Raw genomic sequence first — 24,291 nt, forward strand, 5'->3', positions numbered from 1 at the left:
TTACAATTCTAACCATACAAACATGGAACATCAATTGAATATAAATAATATAATTAATTTATAAAAAAGTGGTTCGAAACTTGGCTAATTTTTTTTTTTTCAATTCCAGAGAAACAAATATTATGAATTTAATAGAAGATTAATGACAATTGACTTAATGTAAATATATTAAAAAAGAAGCACTGCAAACTTAATGCGTAATGAAGCAAAAAATTGTTTTTAAAAACCAGTTTATCGAATCACCGATGATTTGTCAGCGTTTTTCCTCGTGAACCAAAATTAATTCTAAGCGGTATTAAAATAATTTAAGAAGATCGTTAAACAATAACAGTTCACATTCATAGTAAGACGTAAACGATCAAAGTCATTATAGCTTTTGTTATCGATTTTCAACAACCGACATCAAGTAAGTGTTTCATATTTTGTAGCACTTTTTTTTATAAAACCGTATCTTCTTGATGTACTATATTATTTTTTTATTATAAAGTCTATTGTCATTGGAATTTATTCAATTATGTATCATATAAATGTAGTTAAAATATAAAAATATGTATGTAATAATACAGAATAGTAGGATGTCGTATTTAAGCATTCCATAATAGCCTTCGCGGTCAGTACCGATTGAGACAGTATCACAGACAGTTGGATATAACAGGTGAGCTTATGATTTGTCGGATAGCCTGCAAACCCCAAAAAAGTTAATAAATAGTTTAATAAAAAAAATAAAACGCAGAGTCAATAACATTTTAAGGCTATGGTTGAATTATTTAAATCGTTGTATGAGTTTAAAATTCTTCTTTCTGAACTTTCATAGTCAGATTATTATAAAGGATAAATAGATTTAGAAAATTACACTGATAGTTGCAAAAAATAATTCATTATATCAACACTTTTGCTATTGAATGAAAACTCAAAACTATTTTTAATTGCATTTTTAATAATAATAGGTATAGCCTATGATGTATAGTAAATTTTAAAATTATTTAAAAGTAATGTTTATGTTATTGCTTAATATTTTCATTAAAAAAATGTATATTTTGTGCTATCAAATATATATTTTTACTTGAATTAAACTTGATTAAAATATTTTGCCACAATGATTCATTAACTAATGTTATAAAGTATAATTCAGGCAAAGTAATTCATAAAGCCATAACACAAGTAGTCGCAAAAAGTACTACGACTATTACAAAGACAGATTTATCATTATAATAATTGAAAAAAAAAAATACAATTAGTAAAATAATCACCAATAATAATTAAAATATTCAACTTAGCTTCAAATTTATTACTACGTAGCAAAGTATATTATAAACAATCATAAAAATGTAATTAAAAATATTTTGTTAAGGTAAAAGTTTTGAAAAACGTTGAAACGTTAATAGCATGAAAAGCAATTTGATGATTCAACATATCAATCGAGTTATGATAGCTTTGGACGAAATAACTCAAAAGCATTGTACAGTATTGTTAATCTAATTATTTTTATAATAGGTATAACAATAACATTATATAATACAAGCATGAATATTCGCACTTGATTGAATTACTATAAAAAGACTACATGTTCCAAACGAACGATTCCAATTTTTTGCTTATGCGATCCATTTCTGAGAATCAGACGCAATTTGTTGAAGTAAAATTCAAACACACAGGAGTAATTGGACTCTGATTCGTTCAATATAAAAATTGGTCGTTCAGGGTTATAAGTTGCAATTATTTATTAATTACGTAGATTTTCGAAGCAACCATGCGGTTCTTCGGTGCGAAGGCCTTTCGATTAACTCAAATAAATTGGATAAGATAGTTGGGGTTCCTTAATATCGGTTGAATTTCTTGTTTTTTTTTTAGAGGCCATGAAGATGTACAAAGCATTCGCAGCGATCGTTGCTATTTCGAGCGTCTTCGTTGAGGCTTTTGCGGCCACAGAGGTGAGATACTGGATTATGTGTGGAAAATCCCATTATCGTGACAAACCGGTAATGAATTCCCATTATGATTTCCGAGCATCGTATATAGTTCGTTACGCCTAATAGACAATGGTCGGACGCGGATTCGCAAAAATGAGTTATTCATACGTGAAAAATATTTTTAGCACTATTATTTTGATTCGATATCAATGAGACAGAGGGAAAATTTCGTTCCAAAACTGACTCAAGTGTATCAATTAGTTACAAAAAGTAGTTTAAAATCGCTGATACCCTTTTACGCCGTTCATATTCTTAATCTTCCTAACGCTTAATCGTTAGATAAATTAATTATTGCAACTTAATTTTTTTTATGAAAAATTTTTTGCGAAAATTTAAAAATAAAATATTGGTTAAAAATAATAAATAAAATATATAATATATTCTATTTATATAGTCAAATTAGTTAAAAATATGATTTTTAACTAATTTGACTAAATTTTTAATCATTTATGTGTGATTTAAGGACACGATTTAAATCATATGCATATGAGACATATTCTATAAATAGACCTTATAAATATTTCGGTTAAGTTGGTTGCGGCTTGATCCGCAGTTTTATTTCAAAATTGCAGCTATTAAAAAAGCACAGAATTTTAGCTCTTTAAAAAAATGTAGAAAAAAAAAGTAAGAATATTTTAAAATAATTATTAAATTAAAATTGTTTTTTTAACATTGTTGTGTGGTTACAAAAAAATTGCCCTAGTTTAAATCATATTAACACGAAAGTTATTCTCAAAATCAGTTTCCGACATTTTGTTTCAAAATAGCGAGTATTCAAAATTTCAAAAAAAAGCGAGGTTAAAAACGTTATAAACAGAATTTTTTTTACATTCTTGGGTCATTTATATGATTTTTTCAGAATCTGATAACTGGCGTTTTAAAATCGTCATGGTAAAAATGGATCGTTTTTACAGCCATATTATTTTAAAATGGCGGCAATTCAAAAATGAGAAAAATTCTTTACTCCTTTAAAAATTTTTATAGTAAAAAGGAAACATATAAAAGGTAATAAAAATATTTTTGATCAACGCTTAAGTGATTTGATAGGGTTTTTGTAATTTCATGTTTTTCGACAAACTGCTTGTTTACTCTGAGAGGATATTACAATTTATTGCGAATATTTCCTAATAAATATTCACTATAACTACCGTAGTTTAAATCATATCAACACAGCGGCGTAGCTATGGGGAGATGGAGGGGGCGGGCCGCCCCAGGCGGCACATGCTTGGGGGCGGCATATTCGCGATGGAATCGTCTAGTATGGTTCTCAACCCTGAATAAATTAAAATTTATGTGAGTCTACGAATAGCCACTGTATAAACATGAAATTTATTTTAAAATAGATTCTTTAAATATTACATCTAGTTTGAATTCGTTAGTCAGTCTAATCAGCCTTTTGTTCAAAATTACTTAAAATCTTAGAGAAAAAAGTAAAAGAGGGCAAAAATGTTTTATAATATTAAAAAAAAAAATAGAGGACACGATAAGTGCAGTAGTTTTAATTATATCGATATAAAACTTATTTAAAAAATATATATTGTTAATCTCTGAACTGAGCTCGTTAGCCAGCTTATTTCAATATAGCGACAAACATTTTTTTAATTCGTAGCTTCGTTAAAAGAATCCTAGAGTAAAAAGTACAGGAGCCAAAAATGCTTAATGATAGATAATGTGTCTTAATGGCTTCATAAAAAAATAAATGAGTTAAGTCGTGAACTTCAACTTGTATTTTCGACATTAATTACAAATATTACGATTTAGCATCGTACTTATATTCCACAGCCTCTGATGTAAATAAATAAAATTATAAATTATTACTAAAAAAAATAGAAACAAACCTGATTTATTGTTTCGAAAAGCTCATATTTTCAAAGTATGATTTTTGAGATTACTGTGATTTTATGGCATATACATATTTATTTGAAATATTCTGTGTATGAGCGTTTCAAAAAAAAACAATTGAAAATTTAATTTTTTTATTTTTTAAAACCATCTGAAAACTCATTTAAATGCTACTAATTAAATTCAACTTATAAAGTTTTTTTCATATATTATAATCACCTCAGTTAATTATCAATATAAAATAATTTGTTTTTAATTTATTTATTTTAACACCGGTTAAATTTAGCTAATTTTAACCAAACGTTCATAAGCGGTAAAACCTCGCGTCTATTGCTAAAATTAAAATTCTTCGAAACGGTAATTTATCACAATGTTCGACCATAATGTGAGAAGCTGTCACTGGTATAATTGTTTTAATCAGAATTTGCATTAACACCAAGGCTATTCCTTAAGTTAAATATTTATAGTATAGTCTGTCAAAATATTTTAAAGACTTAATATATAAAATCTTAATAACTTAATAAGCATATAGTTGTATACATCATATAGTAATTAATTCATCATTCGAACGCAATCGTAATTAATTTACATGATTATCGAGGTCAGATTAACTACTGACGCATTAACCATATACAAAAGCTTCTATATTCATCGTTTTGTTATGAAAATCATTAATGCCTTCCACACGTGTGTCGTGAGATAATTCGATTTCAATTTGCAAAGATCGATTCAGTAGTTCGCGACTTCGATCAGGAAATAAATAGTTATTAAGCGCATAAATAATTAAAGTCACGGTTAAACCTTTGCGGTAAACATGAATATTCCAAATACTTTGATGATATCATATTTTTAAAAGACAAAGTAGAACCGGTCATTAATTTAAACAATGGTTTACTAAATTATTCATAGGATACTATGCGTAAAGATTATTTAAAAATGGATAAATGATTAAGCCTTGTAACGCTTTATTGTGCAGTATCGGTGCGTATTCGATATAATTTTATAGTATTATATTACTAAGTCGTATAATATTTTTTTTAATAACTACATAATTGAATATGCAATTAATTGATATAATTTAATTTTATGTTTTTTTTTTATTATTTTAAATAGTTTGCTATTATAAAATACAACAATTTCCCACTATATTTTACACATATGCATTATGAAATTAACGTTTTCAACATAAACATGTAGGTTTTAAATTAAATCATGTAATTTATTATGATTACCAATAAGGTAAAAAGCCTCAACAATTCGTACAACTAGTCATAAAATTTACTATATATGTATGTAGTAAATTTTATATATATATATATATATATATATATAAATTTATCATTATTATTTAGAAGAGTAAAATTTTTAAGCATTCAAGAAAAAAACATTTTTTTAATGCTTTTTTTTCTATTGGATTTTTTTAATTAATCTACACTTACTTATTTTTTTAAATAGCCGCTATTTTAAAACAAGATGGTGGCTCAGACGGACATGGCTAAGATATTTAAAAGATTTTTTTATGAAATAAATTTTAACTTCCATAACTGCGGAAGTTAAAATTTAAAGTTTCCTGAAATTTCGTAATATTCCATATAAAAAGTTTTTATTTATATATATATATATATATATATATATATATATATATATATATATATATATATATATATATATATATATATATATATATATATATATATATATATATATATATATATAAGAACATTTTAATGCTTTTTAAACGGAATTACGATTTTTTTTATATAAAGCATTTTTTTAGTATTTATTTTTAAATTTTATTTAATTGTAATTAAAAATATTGAATATATTTTTTACCTCTTTACAGTATCCTCTAATTTTTTTAATGTTTTTAATTGCCACCATTTTTAAGCAAGATAGCAGATTAAGTTGACTAATAAACTTATCTAAGATATTTAAAAAAAGCTATTTTTTTAAATTTCTATTATATAACAAATTATTTTTGACCTCATATTTTTTTCTCTATGATTTTTTTAATGAAATTGAAATTAAAAATACATATATATATAATTTTAATTGTATTTCAATTTATATTTGTAAACGATGATACCATTTCTAATGTTCTGAATACCGCCATATTGAAACAAGATAGCAGATTAACCCTTTGAGCGGTATCGCCGTACCTGTACGGCGGTCGATATTTATATTTTGAAGTACCCAGATAGTAATACATTAACATATAAAACTGAAAAAATAATAAGTAAAAAACATTATATGTATAATATGTATATTGTTCTAAACGCTGTGGAAGTCTACATAAAAAGCAAAAAATGTGAAAATATATTTTAATTTTAAAACGTTTTTTAAATAAAGTTACATGCTGACTAACGAACTTTTCTGAAATATTTATAAAATCAGTTTTATGTTAATATAATTGAAAGTATTGCAGTAATCGTGTCCTAAAAAATTCAATGACATATTAATGACAAAAAAATATATTCTTAATTTTTTACTGCAGTTTGTTTTAATGAATTTTTTTAATGTAGTTCGTTTTAATGACTTTTTTGTATAGCCGTCATTGCATTGAAAGTCGAATCATGAGTCATAATAATATATTTTTTTAGTTCTTAAGATTTTACAGTAAGCACATGCATATAATACTAAACTAAACTTTCGTATTTCGTGACTAATTTTTGGGAAACAGTGATTAAATAAGTATTGCAAATTACTTCTAAAACCTTGTTAAATCACTGCTATAAATAATATACATACAATATAAAAGTACATGAATTATTATATATATTTATTTGATGATGGTAATTTTAAAATTACATTGCTTAAGAAAACATATTTTTTTTAATACTCAAAATCAAATATATTTGATTCCACACGTGTAGCGCGAATATGTAAATACAAACGCGTGGGTTAATGACATATTCCAACTTTTTGCACTAAAACTACAAATGGAACCTCTCCCACTGCCCATGCAGTTGATTTTTGGAGTGCACGCGTATCACTGAATTTTTATTTATTTATAATTTGAAGAAACGTTAAAAAGTACACGTGAATATTAATTATAATTTTTTGTTAAATGGTCTCCCACGGTATTTCGTTTTAAGTGAAGAAATCATTTTTCGCACACCATATTTCCAAATTACATCATTTTTTCAATCGCAGACACCACCGCTGATCTTCTTTAAAGATGGAAAAGTGGGATTCAACTTCTTTGGCTTTCACGGAGCAGCCGGCCTTAACGCTTTAGAAAATGGAGGCGGATTGCACGCCGAAGTTGGGACACCATTCGGTCAACAAGCGGCCGCTGGATTAAATGGCGTTTTGCAGAGAAGCGGAAAACTCGGAGGTGAGTACCAGCATAAGGGCGACAGAAAATTTATCGCCCGCAATTCACCGCCAGCAATTAATCACTAGCAGTTATATATATAACCTGCAAATGATCGCTAGCATATTTTATCGCCAGGCAATACATATAATTTATTAGTCATTTTAAATTCAAAAAGGTGTTATTTTACCACCTGCGCAGTAAATAAATACAGTTCTAATGATATTGCCTAGTGGAATTATAATTAAATTGTTTGTAACATTTTAACTATCCTAGTTAGTCAAATTATATTAATAATATTGAAAATATAACTTCACTGTAACAGTTGTCCATTTTTTTTCATTGCTTCTAGACGGTAAAATTTGCTAAAGATCGCTTGTAGACTATAAATTGTTTATGTGATCAATTAACGCGGCGGTAAATTGCTAGTAATTAATTGCTGGCCGTGGATTGCGGGCGATAAATTTTCCTAGACATCAAAATATCAACTCACTTTTATTAATATTGAACAGATTAATTCCAAAGCAGACGGACTCATTTATAACTTGTAACGTTTGAGGCTTTGTTAACCCTTTCTGATTGGGTTGTTTTTATTTTATTTTCAGGTCAACTATACGCCGGAGCTACAGCAGGAGGTAACGTGAAAGCCGTTGCCGGCCTCGGGGGCACTTTGACCTCGGGCGATGAACCCAAAGCCGTCGGAGGATTGTACTCAGCGGCCTCGGCAGGGTCAGCTAATTCTGGCGCGTCCATGGCTGGAGGGGTCTCGGATCGAGGGTCGTTCAAAATCGTAGAGAAGGTCGGAGGAAACAAAGAGCCGGAAAAGGTAGCCGAAGTGGAGAAGCCGCCACCACACGAAACTGAAAACAAAATTAAGAAAACGTACACAGTTAGGGGTCGACCGGTTAAGTTCGATAAGTTTTTCAATCTTCGCGACCAAGCTAAAGCACCGCAGGATGCTGGAGAGCTGACAGATCTGAAAGCTTCGGTAAAAACTGCATTCTTTCTATCATTAGAACCTGGATATTCTGTTTCGTCAAATACCTGAATCTAATCTAATAAAAACATATCACTCAATTCAAGAAAATTCACAATTCTTCAGTTCCATGTCCCATGTTTCAGACCAGACTGAAATAAATATAACATTAACTCAAATAATTAATCTTGTTCTTGAAAAATAAAAGATTAATGTTTAAGTTAAATATGTAATGCAATCGTATAAAAGGCTTTACCATCCACGGCTAGTGATATATTCTAATAACAATTAAAGAATGTACATAAACATTTTTTATTTATAATGATATAAAAATGCTTCATTTCCTTTTTAAAGTCCAAATTTAACAATTTAATGCAAAATTTTACGCGTAGTAATAATATTCGAATATTATTATAAACTATTCTAGGGATTCGGAAAAATTATCGCCAGCAATTAATCACTAGCAGTTTACCGCCGTTTTTAAATAAATTTTAATATTGTTTAACTTCTACTCTTAAAGAAAAATCGTCGGTTTCTTACTATAATTCGCGTGATCTTAACACACGTGATACAGTTGTTTAAACATGGATCGAAGGACCAGTAAAGTCATTTAGATGCTTTTAATTGTACATATCTTGTTTTTTCCACGCAGTCTCATCTCCGAAAGATCGTATGGGAGTTTTCGTTAGGTTTGGTCCAAGAAACTTTTAATGGGCATGTACCAAAAAAACCATAACATAAATTATAATGAATATTACCAATTTTAAAATTACTTTTGCTCGATTTTAGTAAATGCTTTTTTTATTGCAGACTATGTATTCTCCGGATATTCTTAAATTTACTGTCTTTTTACTAATATTTTCGATTATATTAACTACTTATTTAGATTACAATATTTATTATCACAATATTTTATGCTTTCTGTTATTTGATAAATTTAGTTGCTTTGTGAGCAAGATAAAACTATTTTTCTACGCGAAATCTATTTTTTTTAAATTAGTTTGTATTTTAGACAAAGTATGTTGCTAATAATTATAGTGTAACAATTTAAATAATGTTCATGTACAGTTTATATATTTTAGTTTAAATATTCATAAAGCCCTCTTTTCGTGTTTGCGTCCTAAAAAACAGTAAAACTTTGGATTCGGGATGTCCAGCTGCAACAAGGTTTAACGTGAAAAAGAAGCGGTTGCTTCTGCCTTCTATTTCGTCTGAAACTTGAAGTGCAAACTAGATGTTAGAGCTGGGTAAAAAAATTGTATACACATGACCCCTGCAGAGGGAAACTTAGGGCTCACTCACTTTTGCTGCTACGACCATTACTGATCTATGTGAGACCGTTGCGTTTATGACGCCACAAACGTCGTTTGACAGAATTTAAAAACGCCGTTAAAATTAGACAATTTGAAATTATGAACGAATTGTGCATGTGCGGCATGAATAAATCATTTCAACCTGTTTTGCATTCGTGTATTTCTATGCACGCTAAGCTCACTTATTTTTATCGAATAGTATGATAAACAATACTATTGACCTGCCGACTATATATGATTTAATAGCGTAATATTTAAATTCTCACGCAGGTGCGTAAACTTGACTAAAAGTTTTTTTTCATCTTGAAATTTTCGAATCTGTCGATTAAATCATTCCATTGTTTTTTCGTAGTATTCGTCTTTGACAGCCTCAGAAATATTTTCAGTCCCTAATATTAATTATTATTATTAAATAATTATGGAAAAATAATAAAAAAACTTAAATTTACGATAGATTCAGGTGGTTGACGGAATAACATAAGATACGGATATGTGGGGTCTATTAATGATCTAATGGGATTGGTTTTTATAATAAACGCTCATTTAATATCCGCCATTGAATTTAATTGTAAACATTTTTTTATAACCTCTTTGACATTCATTAACATAACACCACTAGTAACATCTTTCATCCTATACATACAACACTTATTTAACAAAAAATAATAAATTATGATTGTACTATGCATGAATAAAATGACACTAACACGATTAAAGCGACGCGTTTAACTTGTTTCTACTTCTTGCCTATGTTAAATTTACTTTTTTCTATTTTATTTATTTAATAGTGTAATAATTTTATAAGCTGAAAATCTATTCTTTAACGCTTGATTATTTAGCGAAATAATATGTGCCACAAGTAGCAGCAAAAAACGATAAAACGGTTGTAGCAAAAAACTTATATTATATTCCAGCAAAACACTAATTACAGTAATATATTATGAAAACACCAGTTTTTTGTGATGATTTTTATTTTGTGTTTGTCTTTTTTTTTATTATATATGGTAAAGACTCAGATTTAAATGAATTAAAAATATATCAAAATGCGATTCTGTTTTTTATAAATGTAAAAGAATATTGTTGACGTATTGTTTCTGTACTGAAACGCATTTTATGTTACAGCAGTACTTTTGTACATTTACGCTTTACTTAATGAAAAAAATAATATAGTACATATAAATGTTCACATATAAACTCATTAAAAATACATAACATTTTACTAATATATTATGCGATACGTATTAAACACTTTTAATTATTCGTTGCAGCCCGCTGAAGATAGAGAAGTAAGAAACGATCAACCTGCAACCGTTAACAAGGAAGTATCTTTCAATAACCCCGGAAGTTTCTTATCTCAATTGTTTTCTTCTCCGACATCATCACAGTCGGGGAGCGATCCTGACGGAAAGAATAGAAACTCGTTCTTCAACGATATATTTAACGTAAGTCGCAATAGTTAAGGGTCAATCTTCATAGGATTGATCTTCATAGTAAAATTGTTTTTTCAGATTCCAATTTCGACATTGAGTGCTGTCAATCAGTTTTTGAATAACATTCCCAAGACGAAACCCTCGAACCTAGTCGTGGAGAAGACCTCTACAGTATTTTAAAATGTATCGCTTGAAATTTTGATATGATTAATCTAAAATATTAAAATTCAAATTTTCGCGCTCAACCGAGCGTATGAGTTTAAAGCGACACTGCGATACTAGCGACATCTATTATTGAAAAAAAATTTCATAGCATACTACCGACATCTATGTTTGAATATATGCAGTTATATATAAATATAAATAAATAGGCAAAATATCTGTGGATCTATGAATAATAAAGCAATAATAATACCATATAAAAAACAATTCAAATTAAATAATAAACCGCATTAATAAAATTTAATTTATTTTTAAATAGATAGAAGCGACATATTAAAATTAATTATTTCCTATACTATATACCGCTTATAAAATGTTTTGGCCATAATACAACACAATTCAATGTTTGTAGATGCTCATAACAAAATTAATTCATTCAATGATTTAGAGACCGTTTTCTAAGATACTTTCCGTGGAATTATTTTTATTATATTATATAAAACATCATATAATCTTTTTACATATGTATTTTAAAATATTTTATGATGTTCCATGTTGATGTCCAGACAATTTAATAAATAATGCAATATTGAAAAAAATATTCATATGTTAAGTTTAAAATATTGAATAATTCTTGATATTATTAAAAATAAACTTTTTTAATTATATTTTTTTTTATTACAAATTTAACCATTATGAATGCGTCATGATGGCCGTTATAAAAACAATAATTATGCTGTGGCAACACTGGAACTGTCAGAACGCCGCCACATTTAACATTTATTTGAAATAAAAACAGTTATGTTGCTCATGGAAAATAGTTGAGCACCATCCAAGATATTTTTTTACTATCGACGAAAAGATGCTTGTTTGACAAGTCGTTGAGAAGCCCTGACGTCCTGGACCCAACGGGTAAGAAGGGTAAAAGCAATAGAACGCTCGTTACCGAGCGTTCCCACTGCGTCGGCGTCGACACGATATTATTGCTTTTGACGTGACTGTTTTTTCTAGATTTTCTTTTAGGAATAACCGCCTGAAACTGAATATATTATTTATTTATTTTGCTGCATTAAATCCAGTTGGCAAATTACTGACAATAAAATCTATAAAAACATTAAATTGATATAATTCAGCTTGTGCTGTAGTTGATTTTTCGTTATTTTTTTGTTTCTTTCTTAGGATCTGAATTTTTAGATGGAATACTTAAATTTACTGCTACTAATTAACATTTGTTTAATATTTCATCTCATTTCTAATATTTGTTAAACGTTCAAAAAGCAATAAAGTCGACAATAATTTGCAAACAAATTTTGACACCGCGTCAAAAAACTACAACCTGTCCCTTTCAATAATAATGTTTATTGTGAAAGTACTATTTAAAAAGTGGGCGATTTTGAAGGCAATGTTCCGCTCCTTTTATTTATTTTATGTTTAAAAATTGCTGAAGAAACTTGTACCTGAAGAACATACTGTCCAAAAATGCATTATTTTAAATATCTAATATTTTCCGAAATAAAATTTTTGATAACTAAAGGGCTATTCTTGATCTGTACAAAATAATAAGTTAATGAATAATACAACACAATAAATACATAATTGTATTATATATTTATATATAAAAAACAAATATGAAAAACTATGACTAATGAGTTATTTGCTTTACTATATTTTGCCTATTTATCGAAATAAGAATTTTCTCTAACTCTGCATAGCAATCGACAACTAATGTGAAACAATAATATTATTTTATATAAAGAACTCTTCAATGTAACATAATTTTTAGAACGGGTTTCGCGCTTGACCGACCGTTCGAATCTAATAAATATCTTCTGAGAATTTCATACATTTTCTTATACTTATTGACTTATTTACCGGTTATTTAATGTAGTGCTTATTATTTAACGTATATTGTGTATTTTTATAATAAAGTAAGAACGATTATACAGCAATGCGTTTCTTCTATTTTCACTGTCATCGATGTGACGAACGAAAGTAAAAGGCCAATACGATCAAAATTCTCACATAACTTTCCATAACGCGGCCAGGTGTTTCTCAACTCGACTGTTACTACAATATAATCCAAATGCAATCTCGGACAAAGATAAGGAAGCGGGTGACGAAAAGTCGACTTTCGTGCTCCCGAAGAGGTTCGAAACCGCTTCATTGCATATTAAATTTATTTTGCGCATCAGCGATCGTTATGTAACGATTTGCGAGTGTTTTGTTTATTTTGGTTCGTTTGGCTCGAAGGAGATTTCAACCCGCGGTTGACGACCCCTGCGACCAAACGCTGAGATCATTCCACTCTGTATACGGTAACCTCAGTGTTTCGCCGTTCTTCGAGAAGCCAAGATCTATCGCCGACGACGAATTAGGAAATTAATCGACACCCAACCGAGAGCTTGCATAAGTCCTAGTTTCTTATTCTTTTTAAATACAACTTAAAAAGGCCAAAATGAACAAGGCGATTTTATTCGTTGCTTTATTTTCACTAATCGCTGTGATTATTGCATCTCCCCTACCTAAAGATGTGGTGAGTTTTTATATAATAATTGATAAACAATAATAATAATAATAGTAAATAACTCTAACTATATGTTAATATTTTAATTTTATTTTGATGGGAAATATATTTTTAAATTATAATACTTAAATTGCAAATGCCCGTTCTGATTTACAAAATACAACAATATTATTTATTTTATTTTATTTATTATTTTAAATATTTTTAACGGCATTGTACGTTAGAGTTTTGTAATAACTTTGAAAGCTTAGAAACGCAAACATTGCTTAATATAATTAAAAATCTATTCTATACTAATTAAATATATAAACGACCTAATGAAATGCTTTTTTAGAATGTGTAAATTACTTGTATCGGATCGAAGGCTGTGTTACTCAATTGATTATAGACGTACAGTACTCGCTACGACCGAATTGACCTAATAGATTAATTACATATTAAATCCTTACAATGTCAATTGAAAGTCGCGGAACTTTTAACCGTTAAGTTAAACTCGAAAACACTGTTACAATAGGATGCAAAAAATGAAACGACACACTTGTACGCAAAGAGCGAGTCCAAAGTATAAACGAGAGCAAAAAAGATCGATTTAGTTCGTCAGTTAGTCATTGGAGAAAAAAACGGCTAATGAGATAGATAATGACGCACTTAAAACGAGTTTTGGACAGTTGGAATGCTTCCTTTTTCAGTCGGATAAGAGTCATTTAAAAAATTGCTTAGACTCGAGATTGAAGGTCGTTCGTGGTAAATTAAACTTCATTAGGAGTCATTATCCACGTTAAGGTCACAAGGGCAGATAAATGAATTATTGACAAATATTTTTATTTGCATCGAGTGTAAGATTTTTATTATTAATTATAATAATATTATAGAACTTGTTATTAAAAATAAGCAATATATTATTTCACGACTTAATAATTTAATTTCAGTTTATAGCGTATTTAGTTTCTATTTTAAAATTAAAAAAGGTTTACGAATCACTTTTTAGATTCCAAAAAATAATTGTACTATATACATTTTCGCCTGTCAAATCTTTTGAAATACACTGTTTAGTTTATTACGAACTTTTTCATACGTAGGTGGGATTTTTCATATATGATGATGACTTCTTGAAATTTCTACAGAAGTTTTTGCGAAATTGCAATCATAAAGACACACTTAATTTTTAATTATTTGGACATATAGTTATATTTCATACATGAAGCTTTAAAAATATATAAATTTAAGACACTAATTTTTAAATTTAAGTCGAGGGATGTAAATGACCTTACACTGCCATCGACATACACTGATTTTAACATTTCATGGCTTATTTGGCACTTTTTTGCAACTTAAATCAAAAATTAAAGTCAACGCATTGTTCGAAATCGACAGATACGGTAAACATAACCTCACTCTTCCGCCTCTGGAAGCCGGCTAACGAGTCACAGCTTATTTAAACTTGACACTGACTATCTCAACGGATCAGGCTATCGGACTTATTACTTCAAATTAATGTAGCGGCAGCAGTTGCTGCTATAAAAATTCATTCACCGTACTTTTTGATCACACCTCGTATTTTAGGTGTGCACCATAACTGTTCTAAATAATTGACAATTGATGGTAAGATTTGTAATAAAAAAATAAAGTATTTTGCCCCTATGTATCAACATTTTATGCAAATGGCCCCTCCGGAGAGAAATTTAGGGCTCGCCCACGTTTTATGCTACGAAAAAATACTGGTTTAACTACAATTGGCAGAATTTCAAACCACCGTTGAAATTTAAAAAAATTCGATGCACATTTTCTTAAGATTTATGACCGAATCGTGCACATGCGGCATAAAAAAAGTCATCTCGACCTGTCGGTGTGTTGTTTTGCAAACAGATTTGTGTATGCACACCAAGTATTCATTTTTATGTACTCTAAAAAGCTCAAACGGTTGGTACGACAAAAAGGTTGACCGAAGTTTTATGACATAATAGCATAAGATTATGTTTCTCACGCTCGGTGAGCCAATTTGGCTAAAGCTTTCATTGTCTAAAATATTTTTGACCAATAGATTCAATTGTGTTGTATGTAAGGTATGTTTTTTTTGTGATCTGTCTTTGTTTATTAACTGGCTAGAATTTTAATTAATTTTAAATTGGAAAACTATACCTGCAATTCTTGTCTTGGCTTTGTGCCTTTAGGCTGATCCGCCATTGATTTCGTAAATTAGATTAAACTTGATTTTGATGAATTATTTGTCATAAATTGATTTTTTAATATTTATTTTGTAATTTATACAGCTCTTTTACGGTAGTATAAATTATATATTTTAATAAAGTAGTCGTTAAAATTAAATAGAAAAAACAGATACTTACTTTTTTAACTTAATATCTACAATATAAATATATAGTTAAATGCATCAGTCTATAATAAAATCATAAAAATGATATTAAACATAATTTATTATTGGCAAAGTAAACATATTAAAAAATAATGAGTTTTAAAGTCTATAATAAAATCGATGATATATATAAAAAAAACATTCATGAAAAACTTCAATAGAGTAATATAATTGTAAAATTATACGATCAAGTAAGCCTATAATTTAACATATAAAATAAGTTTTATAGTTAAAAGTGTTATTATTGATATTTAATCGATTATTTTTGTATACACTTCATGTGTGAGAATGTTGTTTGTTTTGATTTGACGCATTGGAAAGCACCCGTCGCTGAGGGGCATTTCGCAACGGTCAGCTCTCACTTTTGACGAATGCAACGTTGCACAATAGGAAGACTTCCTCGTGTCTTTCAGGTGACCGCCGACGACGTGCACCTCAACGCCGTGCTTCCGGAAGACATCGATGCTTCCTCCATCAGGTCGAAGCAGAGCTCCAGTCCGACCACCACCAGCAAAACTGAAGAGCAGACGACCGATTCTGACCAAGGGCCGGAACTTACCTCATTGACGCCTTCGGACTCTTCATACTTCTCAAGGGTCATCACCAGCATATTTGAGGTATAGCTACGTACCTGATTAAAACGATCCACATCAGTATAGTATATTTTAATCACAAGTAATAATACTTTTATGATTTTTTCAGATTCCAATCCAAGTGTTGACTGCTGTCAGGAATCTATTGAATACTGCGACAACGAGAACGAAAATATCTGCTTAATATTAACGTCGTACTGATTATAAAATATATGTTTAATATATAATTAAAACAGTGCAGTTGTGATATTTCTAAACGAAAAATTGTAGCGCCTCAGAACAGTGTATTTAAAAATGTGACGTGTACTTAATTATCTAATAAATTAATTAATTTTAACATAACTATATGTTATTTTTTATTTTTAAACATAAAAATATATTTTCATATAAAACTTTAAAAGCGGTGTGACTTTGCAGCCAAAATAGAAGCAAGAAAACACTGGTAAGTTTCCTCTCAATGCATGCGATTGTCTCTGACAAATGTCAGATATTATATATTAGAGTTGTATCTGGCAAATCAGAGATGCAGAAATTGGTTGGCCAATTGCATCCCTTGCAGATTCGACTAACGAAATATATTTATGCCTCGAATAAGTGAACACACTTTGTTAAAAGTCGTTTATGCACGGGGTAGATAACAATAGCGGTTTTTACGCAGATCAGACACATTGTCTTTTTCATTAATATATTGCGTATTATCGTCTTATTATTAAAACTTTAATTATTATTTTTATAAATTTGAACTTTTTGTTTGAGTGACTTCAGCGTTAACCACGCAGCTGGATGGACATCCCACAAAACTATTGATTTTTTTATATCATAATCATATTTATTGCTCGATTAACATTGTAAATATAATTCCTGAATTTTTCGTTTTAAACTGTCTGTATATAATTTATGTTATCTAATATATTTATATACTTAATTTAGTGTTACAAAAAGTTTTGTATCTCTGAACAAAACTAACTTTTATTGTATAATATTTTGGTTCCTTTAATTTATTATAAAGATTTTTTTCTCAGAAGGCCAATTCATGTTTAATTTCAACAACGAAATACTAATTGTTTTAAATAATAATAATTATATGCGAATTATTTAAGCGACCAAATCACTATTTTTAATTGCACAATTGATATTTTTCATTGATTTACTTTTCGCGCATTTTTATCGTATAATTAATAATTATGCAAGCACAACCAAAACGTTCGACATTGGCTTCGTACTTGAAAAAAATAACTACACCCCAATCGCAAAGTCGCTTAATTGTTCTTAGGTTTCATTTTCCAATTAACCACACATAAGTAAACACAGGTGCTAAAATCCTAACCATTTAAAGATAGTCATTGCCTTTTTAATTCTTGACTCAATTGAATTTTCATCGCTTCATTATATATAATATGTACATATATAATGATAAAAAATTCTTACTGCGTTTGTGAGTATAATTATACCTTTTATAAGACACATACCTCACAAGCAATATCGATTCTGTAATTACTTTTAACTTACTAGACCAACGACAATTAATTAAATAAAAATCAAGCCATATGCATATAAACATATTTAAACAGAAATATCCAGAACTTGACTGGTCAAGTCAGTACTGCGCTACCTCTGTTTGTGTACGGTTTATTATGATCGTTTAAAACATATGTATTATTTTTTGTGTATTGTAATAATACAATGTACTGTTTTTTACCGTCGTGATGCATTGGAGTAACATGTTAGGTCACGCTGGTCTTAATTTAATTTAGAACAAATGAATATAATAAATAAATCTGCAATTAAGTCATTCATTTTTTACGGAATTTTATAGAGATGCATCTATTCTGACTTTTGTGTTGGGTATTTATTTCGATTTAAAGAACTTTGGATTCCGGAAACGAGCTGGATCAATGGCTGACGTGAAGGGGGAAGCGGTTGCTTTTGCAGTCTTTTCTGTCTGAGCTCGGTCTCCGTCTTGAAAAAATTATATACCTCTGCAATACAGTCACAATCTTCATTGAATAAAAAAGGGTCATGTAGAACTATCAGCAAATAATATACGAGCTTTTTCTGCACCACTACTTTTCGTCGCTTACTTCACATATAAATCAAAGTGTTAAAAATGTAAATATATGTACATATAGTCAACAATCGAAGGTCGCTCGTTAGTTCGATCGGAGTGCATCGAAACATCGAATCGTTTTCGAAACAACCTGTACCCTCGGAGTGGGGACGTTCGGTGAAAGTCAGTTACGAGTTATCTCGTGTGACACAACACTTCAGTGCTGTAGGAATTTCCACGGAGGACGCAACTCTTAAATCATCATACAGTGACTAGGTATTACGTGATTATTATGTGGGTTAAGCTTTAGATTTACGAAAATCGGCGCGAGAATTAGTGTTTCCGAATTGTAATTAATATCTTCTGTAATAAATTTATAATTGTACAAAAATATTTTGCTTCATTTAACATTGAAGCGTACGTATAAAAAACGTTTTCTATTTTTTATACGAAAATATGTAAGCCAATGTCATCAATTATTACAAAACTTTACCTCAGATATGTATTTTTTTTTTAAATAGTTAGCAATTATTAAATTTAAGATGAATTCTTAAAATTAAAGTTGTGCATTAGAAATAGTTTGTCTGTTTTCTGATCTGTTAAATCTGATTTATAACATGTACTTTTTTAACTTTATTACCATGAAAAATATATTCATTTAAACATATAACACTTATGACACTTTACATTACACATATGAAAGTTCATTTGTATAATGTAATAATAATTGGAATTGTTTAGTAATTTAGTATTACAATAATTTAAAAATATTATGTGCAAGTTTTCAATTGTATTATCACACAGATTTAAATTTTGCGGTTTTATTAATTTTATTATTATATTAGATTATATTTGACATATCTTGATACTTTAAATTATATCGTAAATAAAATATACGATACATTTATGACTAAGCCTTTTATAAAATAAAATAAGCTTTTGGTTATGTATTTCTGTAGTGGAATATCAACATATAAATCTTTTTCAACTACAGAAAAGATATTGAGAATCCGCGATTTGTGCATTTGAGTAATCATATACTCTATTGAAATATTAATGCAAATAAAGTTCTCGATCTGTTTTCACATATAAAAATTGGCAAATATATATTAAAATAATATATATAAAAGTATAAATTAAATCACATTTTTATTAGTTAATATATATTATATTAAAATCATTAAGTTCAATTAAATCTAAAGGCATAACATAAAAAGATTGATTAAAAACCTACCTTTTGCTTTAAAATGTTTTTGAATATATTTATATTACTATTAACGGAATTACTAACTTTTGGTAAAAAAAGTTAAAGTAAAATACATTTTATGTATATTAAAATTAAAAATATAATATGAAAGAAACAAGAACAAATACATTTATATAAACGATTTTTTTCATAAAAAATACTGTAATGGAAAAATAATGTACAGAATATAATAATAAAGTGAAAAAATATATTAAAACTAAATAAACTATAAAATAGTGCGCTATTGATATAATGGAAACCATATTATTGAATTAAATTCGAGGTCACTTTTACCAATTGTATATTATATTTTATGTGTATGTATTTATGTAATTAAATTTGTAGATAATTCTTATAATAAAACTTATAATTTGCTATTTAGTATTAATTAAAATATTATAGTTTAATTTTCTACAAAAACATACATTTCAGAAGTGTGATGTAATTTATTAACAAATATAAATTATTCATATAATATAGAAGCATTTTTACCAGGGCTGTGGAGTCGGAGTTGGAGTCGTGGAGTCGTGGTGTTTTGGCCGGAGTTGGAGTCGGAGTCGTGAATAATGAGCGACTCCGAGCATTTTTTTAAATTATGAAATTTATGAATTTTTAATTGCGTAATAATGAATGTGTATAGCGTATGAATATTAAACGTGTAGAAAAACACCAAAAATACCTGATAAAATTAAACTTTTTTGAGTCGGAGTGGAGTCGTGTTGTTGGTAAATATCGGAATCGGAGTCGGAGTCAAAATATAAATCTTATAAATACTGTTGTGCTATAAGTCGGTGACTAATATCCTAAAGATTCGTATTCCATATGAATCATAGTGCTTATTAAAATTTCAATTCTGTATCGAAATCATTGATTATTATGTAATTATAATAATCAATGATTTCAACCGAGCATTACCGATTAGATTTTCCTGAATTTTCCTGATATCACGGATGGATATCTTGATGATTAACTAAAATCAAACCAGAGACGTCATTGGGGGGGGCATGTAAGGACTTTACCCCCCCCCCCCCCATGTCATTTAATAAAATACTACGAATCTGAATGAAAGCAAGATATTAAAATAAACGACCTCTGACTGGACAACTTTTGCCCCCCCTCCTCCTTAAAAAAAATGTAAAAAAGTATTCTTAAGTCTATCTCTAAAATATTTTTTAATATTTGTCATTTCAGTGAAATTATATCAGAATACATTTTCACCGGTAGATATATATTTTTACCGATGAAACTTTCTGACATGTGTTTAAAAATTATATGATTTCAAGTTTTCCATACGTAGTAATACATACTATGTTCAATAGAGATTGCGTGTTGTGTTCGTATTTGTAAACCAGTGCTTTTTTTCTAGGCTCAGTGAAGTACTTTTTAAGTTTCTAATGATAGTGTCGACAATCCTTAAATGCTCAGCGAGTTTCAGATGCTAACTTAAGAGTGTCCTAGAGAGTCGTGATCGCGTCCCTTATTATTATTCAATGCGGCCGGAGCGTCAGCGCTTGAGAACGATCCTCCTGAAAGAGCTGTTCAACGTTCAACAAGGATATTTTCAGCGATAGCTATGAGGAGATGGAAAAAATTATGTGGAATTGTCCTTATCTATTTTAAGTGTGTTCCATAATTATTTTTTTAAACTTTCAACATTAGCGTCTGCTAAATAATGTGTATAGATATGAGCGTATGTTTGAGTTGATGTATTGTAGATGTATATATGTATATGAAATGTTAAAATAAAACCTTTAAGTGATGATGGTCAGATTTGTAATAAATAAATAAAATTCTATTTTTAAGAATTTTTATGCTTATTTAAAAAAAAATATTGTTATAGTTTCGTTGAAAAGTTAATATCCATACATGTTTACTAACAATATAAAATAAATATGTTTTGATGCTTACAAAAAATCTTTAAAAAACAGAAGTTCACCCTGAGACGGTGGACTGGTTTTTTTCACAATGCTTCATTTATGATGAATCCATTATCGTGTTTGCAAATAAACACAATTTAAAAATAGCCAACAACTTGTTTACGTTTATCGCTTGCTTGTTTTTGCAGACATGACATTCAAAGGATTTCTCCTGATTTTGGTCATCTGCAAAGCAAACGCAGCTCCGACGGACGGACCCATAAGAATAGAGCTAGAAATACCCAGCACCTCGGATGTGGTCAGTAGAGCTAATCAAAATCTAGACAGTCTGAGCCGAACTGCTATAGAAAATGCTAAGGCCGTCAACGGCTTGGTTTCTGATAATTTAGTCACCGTCGGAGACGCTTTGAATTCAGGTAACCTTAATTTTTTTAGCAAGTTCTTTGTAAAGATTATAGCTCTTTCGTTATCTCAGGGCTATCGGCTACTACTTCCTTTGTACGAGACAGCGTAAACTCTGCCGGTAAGGTAGCAAACGAAGCGACCGCTCTAGTCCTCAAAACTGCAGACGAAGGCGCTAGGACGATAGCCGAAGGAGCAGAGAGCGTTGTGAATCAACATGCCGTCTTATTCAGCGGCGCAACCAATCAAATCCAAAGTTATACAGTACGTTATACGATACTGATCTATTATAAACTTGCTACGAATTCAAGATTTTTCTAGCCATTCAATAAAAGCTCACAGTTTAGGATGTCACTAAAAAATGCTAACATCAGATCAAATTGGTCGGCTTAAAATAAATTAGTATTATTTTTTTCAATATTTGGTCAACAAATTTGGTATTTGTAAAATATAGTAATTAATGTTTTATTTGTTCAAGTCTCAAGTGGGGATTTTCGAAGAACGTCCGAGAAAATTAGAGTCGGCTATTTTAGAAACTGAAAGCTTGGATAGCAAAACAAAATCTATAACGGAAAATTTAGGGAATTTCGTCGCGGGAATTTTTCAGGTATGTTTCTCAAACCTTGATGATAGAGTGCATCAGTTAAGTCCGTTTTACTTTTTTAGCCAAAACCGATAGTCGACACTATCACAGAAGAGGAAAAATACGGAAATAACGGAGATAAATTCGCCGGCGTCGGAAGAGCTTTGGTCTCCGGATCCGAAAGCGTAGCCAATCTGCTGAGTCAGGCCGTTCAAGTAATGCGTAAAAATAATACATATGCAAAATCGATATCAGTTTCTAACTATTGCAAATTTACAGTTTCCAGTCGATTTTCTGAAGTCGATCACCAGGAAAACGACGTCGAGCTTAAATAATTTAGGAAGCAAACTAATAGGTTTATGAGCTGAATATGCAAGTCGAGGTGTGTAAATATTTTATTCCGTAACTTTTGTATATATTATTGTTAATAAAATTATAAAACTATTATTATTTGGATATTTTATTCTTTTCTGATGTATAGCGTGTACTTTACAACTTAAGCTGTTAAAATGTTTCTCACGGTGGTGTCCCATTTTAACGAACGGTTTTTCACAGATGGTTAAAACGCTTTAAAAACCTTTTTTTATTAACACAAATTAATGGCAACTTAAAAATATTTACAAAATATTGCATAAATTTTTAATGTCATTCACTACGTATAGAAATGATCAGGATTTTTGGTTAACATCCTTCACGGCAAGATATATTAGAAATTTGACATATCTGTCTCAAAAAGGTAGCAAAAGTTTTTTATTTTTGGCTGGCATATCGTTATTTTCTATGACGTATGATGATTTAAAATCCAATGGTTCTTTATTAGCAAAAAATATATATCGAAATTGTCAAAGAGCAATTCACAACCAAAGTAATAATATACAAAATAATTTACAAATAATATATGTTCCGGTAGAATATTATATGTCCAGAACTATGCGATACATTATATTTTGCGCACTTGTTAAATAAAATCCCTTTATGATTTATACACACCTCTTAAGCAATAAAATTTTACTAATCATTACTCAGATTTTGTTAATTTAATTAATTAAATCGCGATATTTTGTTTTTATTTAAAAATATAAACGTATAAAATTATAATAATTTATCTTTATTTCTAGCAGATAATGCAGTTTTAAAACTCCCGTTTTCAACTTGTTTCGTTTCTATATATATTATTTTATTTTTTCATATTGGTGTGCTAGCGAACAATATTTCGAGGTCTAATACACACGTGAAGAAAAAAAACAAACCAATCAATTATAATTGTGCAGTTTCCTTGAAACGTTTCCTATCAACATGCGCTTGAACTCATGCTTGAAATTTGAAATTTTTTTATTAAACAAAAGTGTTGACTCAATCGACTGTTTAATATTATTTGCATAGCATCGTGGCAGGCTGCACAGACTAAATCATTTTCAAACAATGTTGCTAAAAAAATGTTAAATTGATCAGAGACCACTCAAAATTATTTCGTAGATAATAATTTTACATTCACTAAAAAGGAATTACACCGAATTTTAATGCTAGCATACCAAAAGGTTTAAACTTCTCTAATCGTCTTAATGATAGTCTCGTGGTAATTACAATCTGTCCCTTTGAATAATAATGTTTATTGTGTTCCTTTTATTTATTTCGGATC

General features: G+C 29.2%; 3 protein-coding genes across 5 annotated transcripts; all 3 read left to right on the top strand.

Moving 5' to 3' along the window:
- Positions 1-324: 324 nt before the first annotated feature.
- Positions 325-11,673, top strand: LOC148237225 (uncharacterized). Of its 3 annotated transcripts, none has more exons than XM_088206111.1 (6): positions 325-406; positions 1,852-1,931; positions 6,966-7,149; positions 7,734-8,116; positions 10,686-10,859; positions 10,926-11,273. In XM_088206111.1, the coding sequence occupies exons 2-6, from the start codon at positions 1,857-1,859 to the stop codon at positions 11,025-11,027; spliced, it is 918 nt and encodes a 305-aa protein (XP_088062237.1). In that variant the 5' UTR covers positions 325-406; positions 1,852-1,856; the 3' UTR covers positions 11,028-11,273. The 3 variants fall into 3 exon arrangements, with proteins under 3 accessions (XP_088062237.1, XP_088062236.1, XP_088062238.1); XM_088206110.1 differs by lacking the exon at positions 325-406 and adding an exon at positions 574-655 and having other exon boundaries at positions 10,926-11,673; XM_088206112.1 differs by lacking the exon at positions 325-406 and adding an exon at positions 574-655 and having other exon boundaries at positions 7,734-7,954; positions 10,926-11,673.
- A 1,617-nt stretch (positions 11,674-13,290) lies between these two features.
- On the top strand, positions 13,291-16,840 carry LOC148237226 (uncharacterized). The gene is made up of 3 exons (XM_088206113.1): positions 13,291-13,542; positions 16,318-16,521; positions 16,607-16,840. Exons 1-3 carry the CDS (start codon positions 13,465-13,467, stop codon positions 16,679-16,681), a joined length of 357 nt encoding a protein of 118 aa, XP_088062239.1. The 5' UTR covers positions 13,291-13,464; the 3' UTR covers positions 16,682-16,840.
- Positions 16,841-18,681: 1,841 nt separating this feature from the next.
- On the top strand, positions 18,682-23,099 carry LOC148237227 (uncharacterized). The gene is made up of 6 exons (XM_088205454.1): positions 18,682-18,820; positions 21,856-22,083; positions 22,143-22,333; positions 22,548-22,676; positions 22,736-22,867; positions 22,932-23,099. The coding sequence occupies exons 2-6, from the start codon at positions 21,858-21,860 to the stop codon at positions 23,013-23,015; spliced, it is 762 nt and encodes a 253-aa protein (XP_088061580.1). The 5' UTR covers positions 18,682-18,820; positions 21,856-21,857; the 3' UTR covers positions 23,016-23,099.
- Positions 23,100-24,291: the final 1,192 nt, after the last annotated feature.

This window comes from Plectrocnemia conspersa, unplaced genomic scaffold, assembly GCF_051122295.1.
Source record: "Plectrocnemia conspersa isolate PC_06_02 unplaced genomic scaffold, ASM5112229v1 ptg000002l, whole genome shotgun sequence".
Lineage (NCBI taxonomy): Eukaryota > Metazoa > Arthropoda > Insecta > Trichoptera > Polycentropodidae > Plectrocnemia > Plectrocnemia conspersa.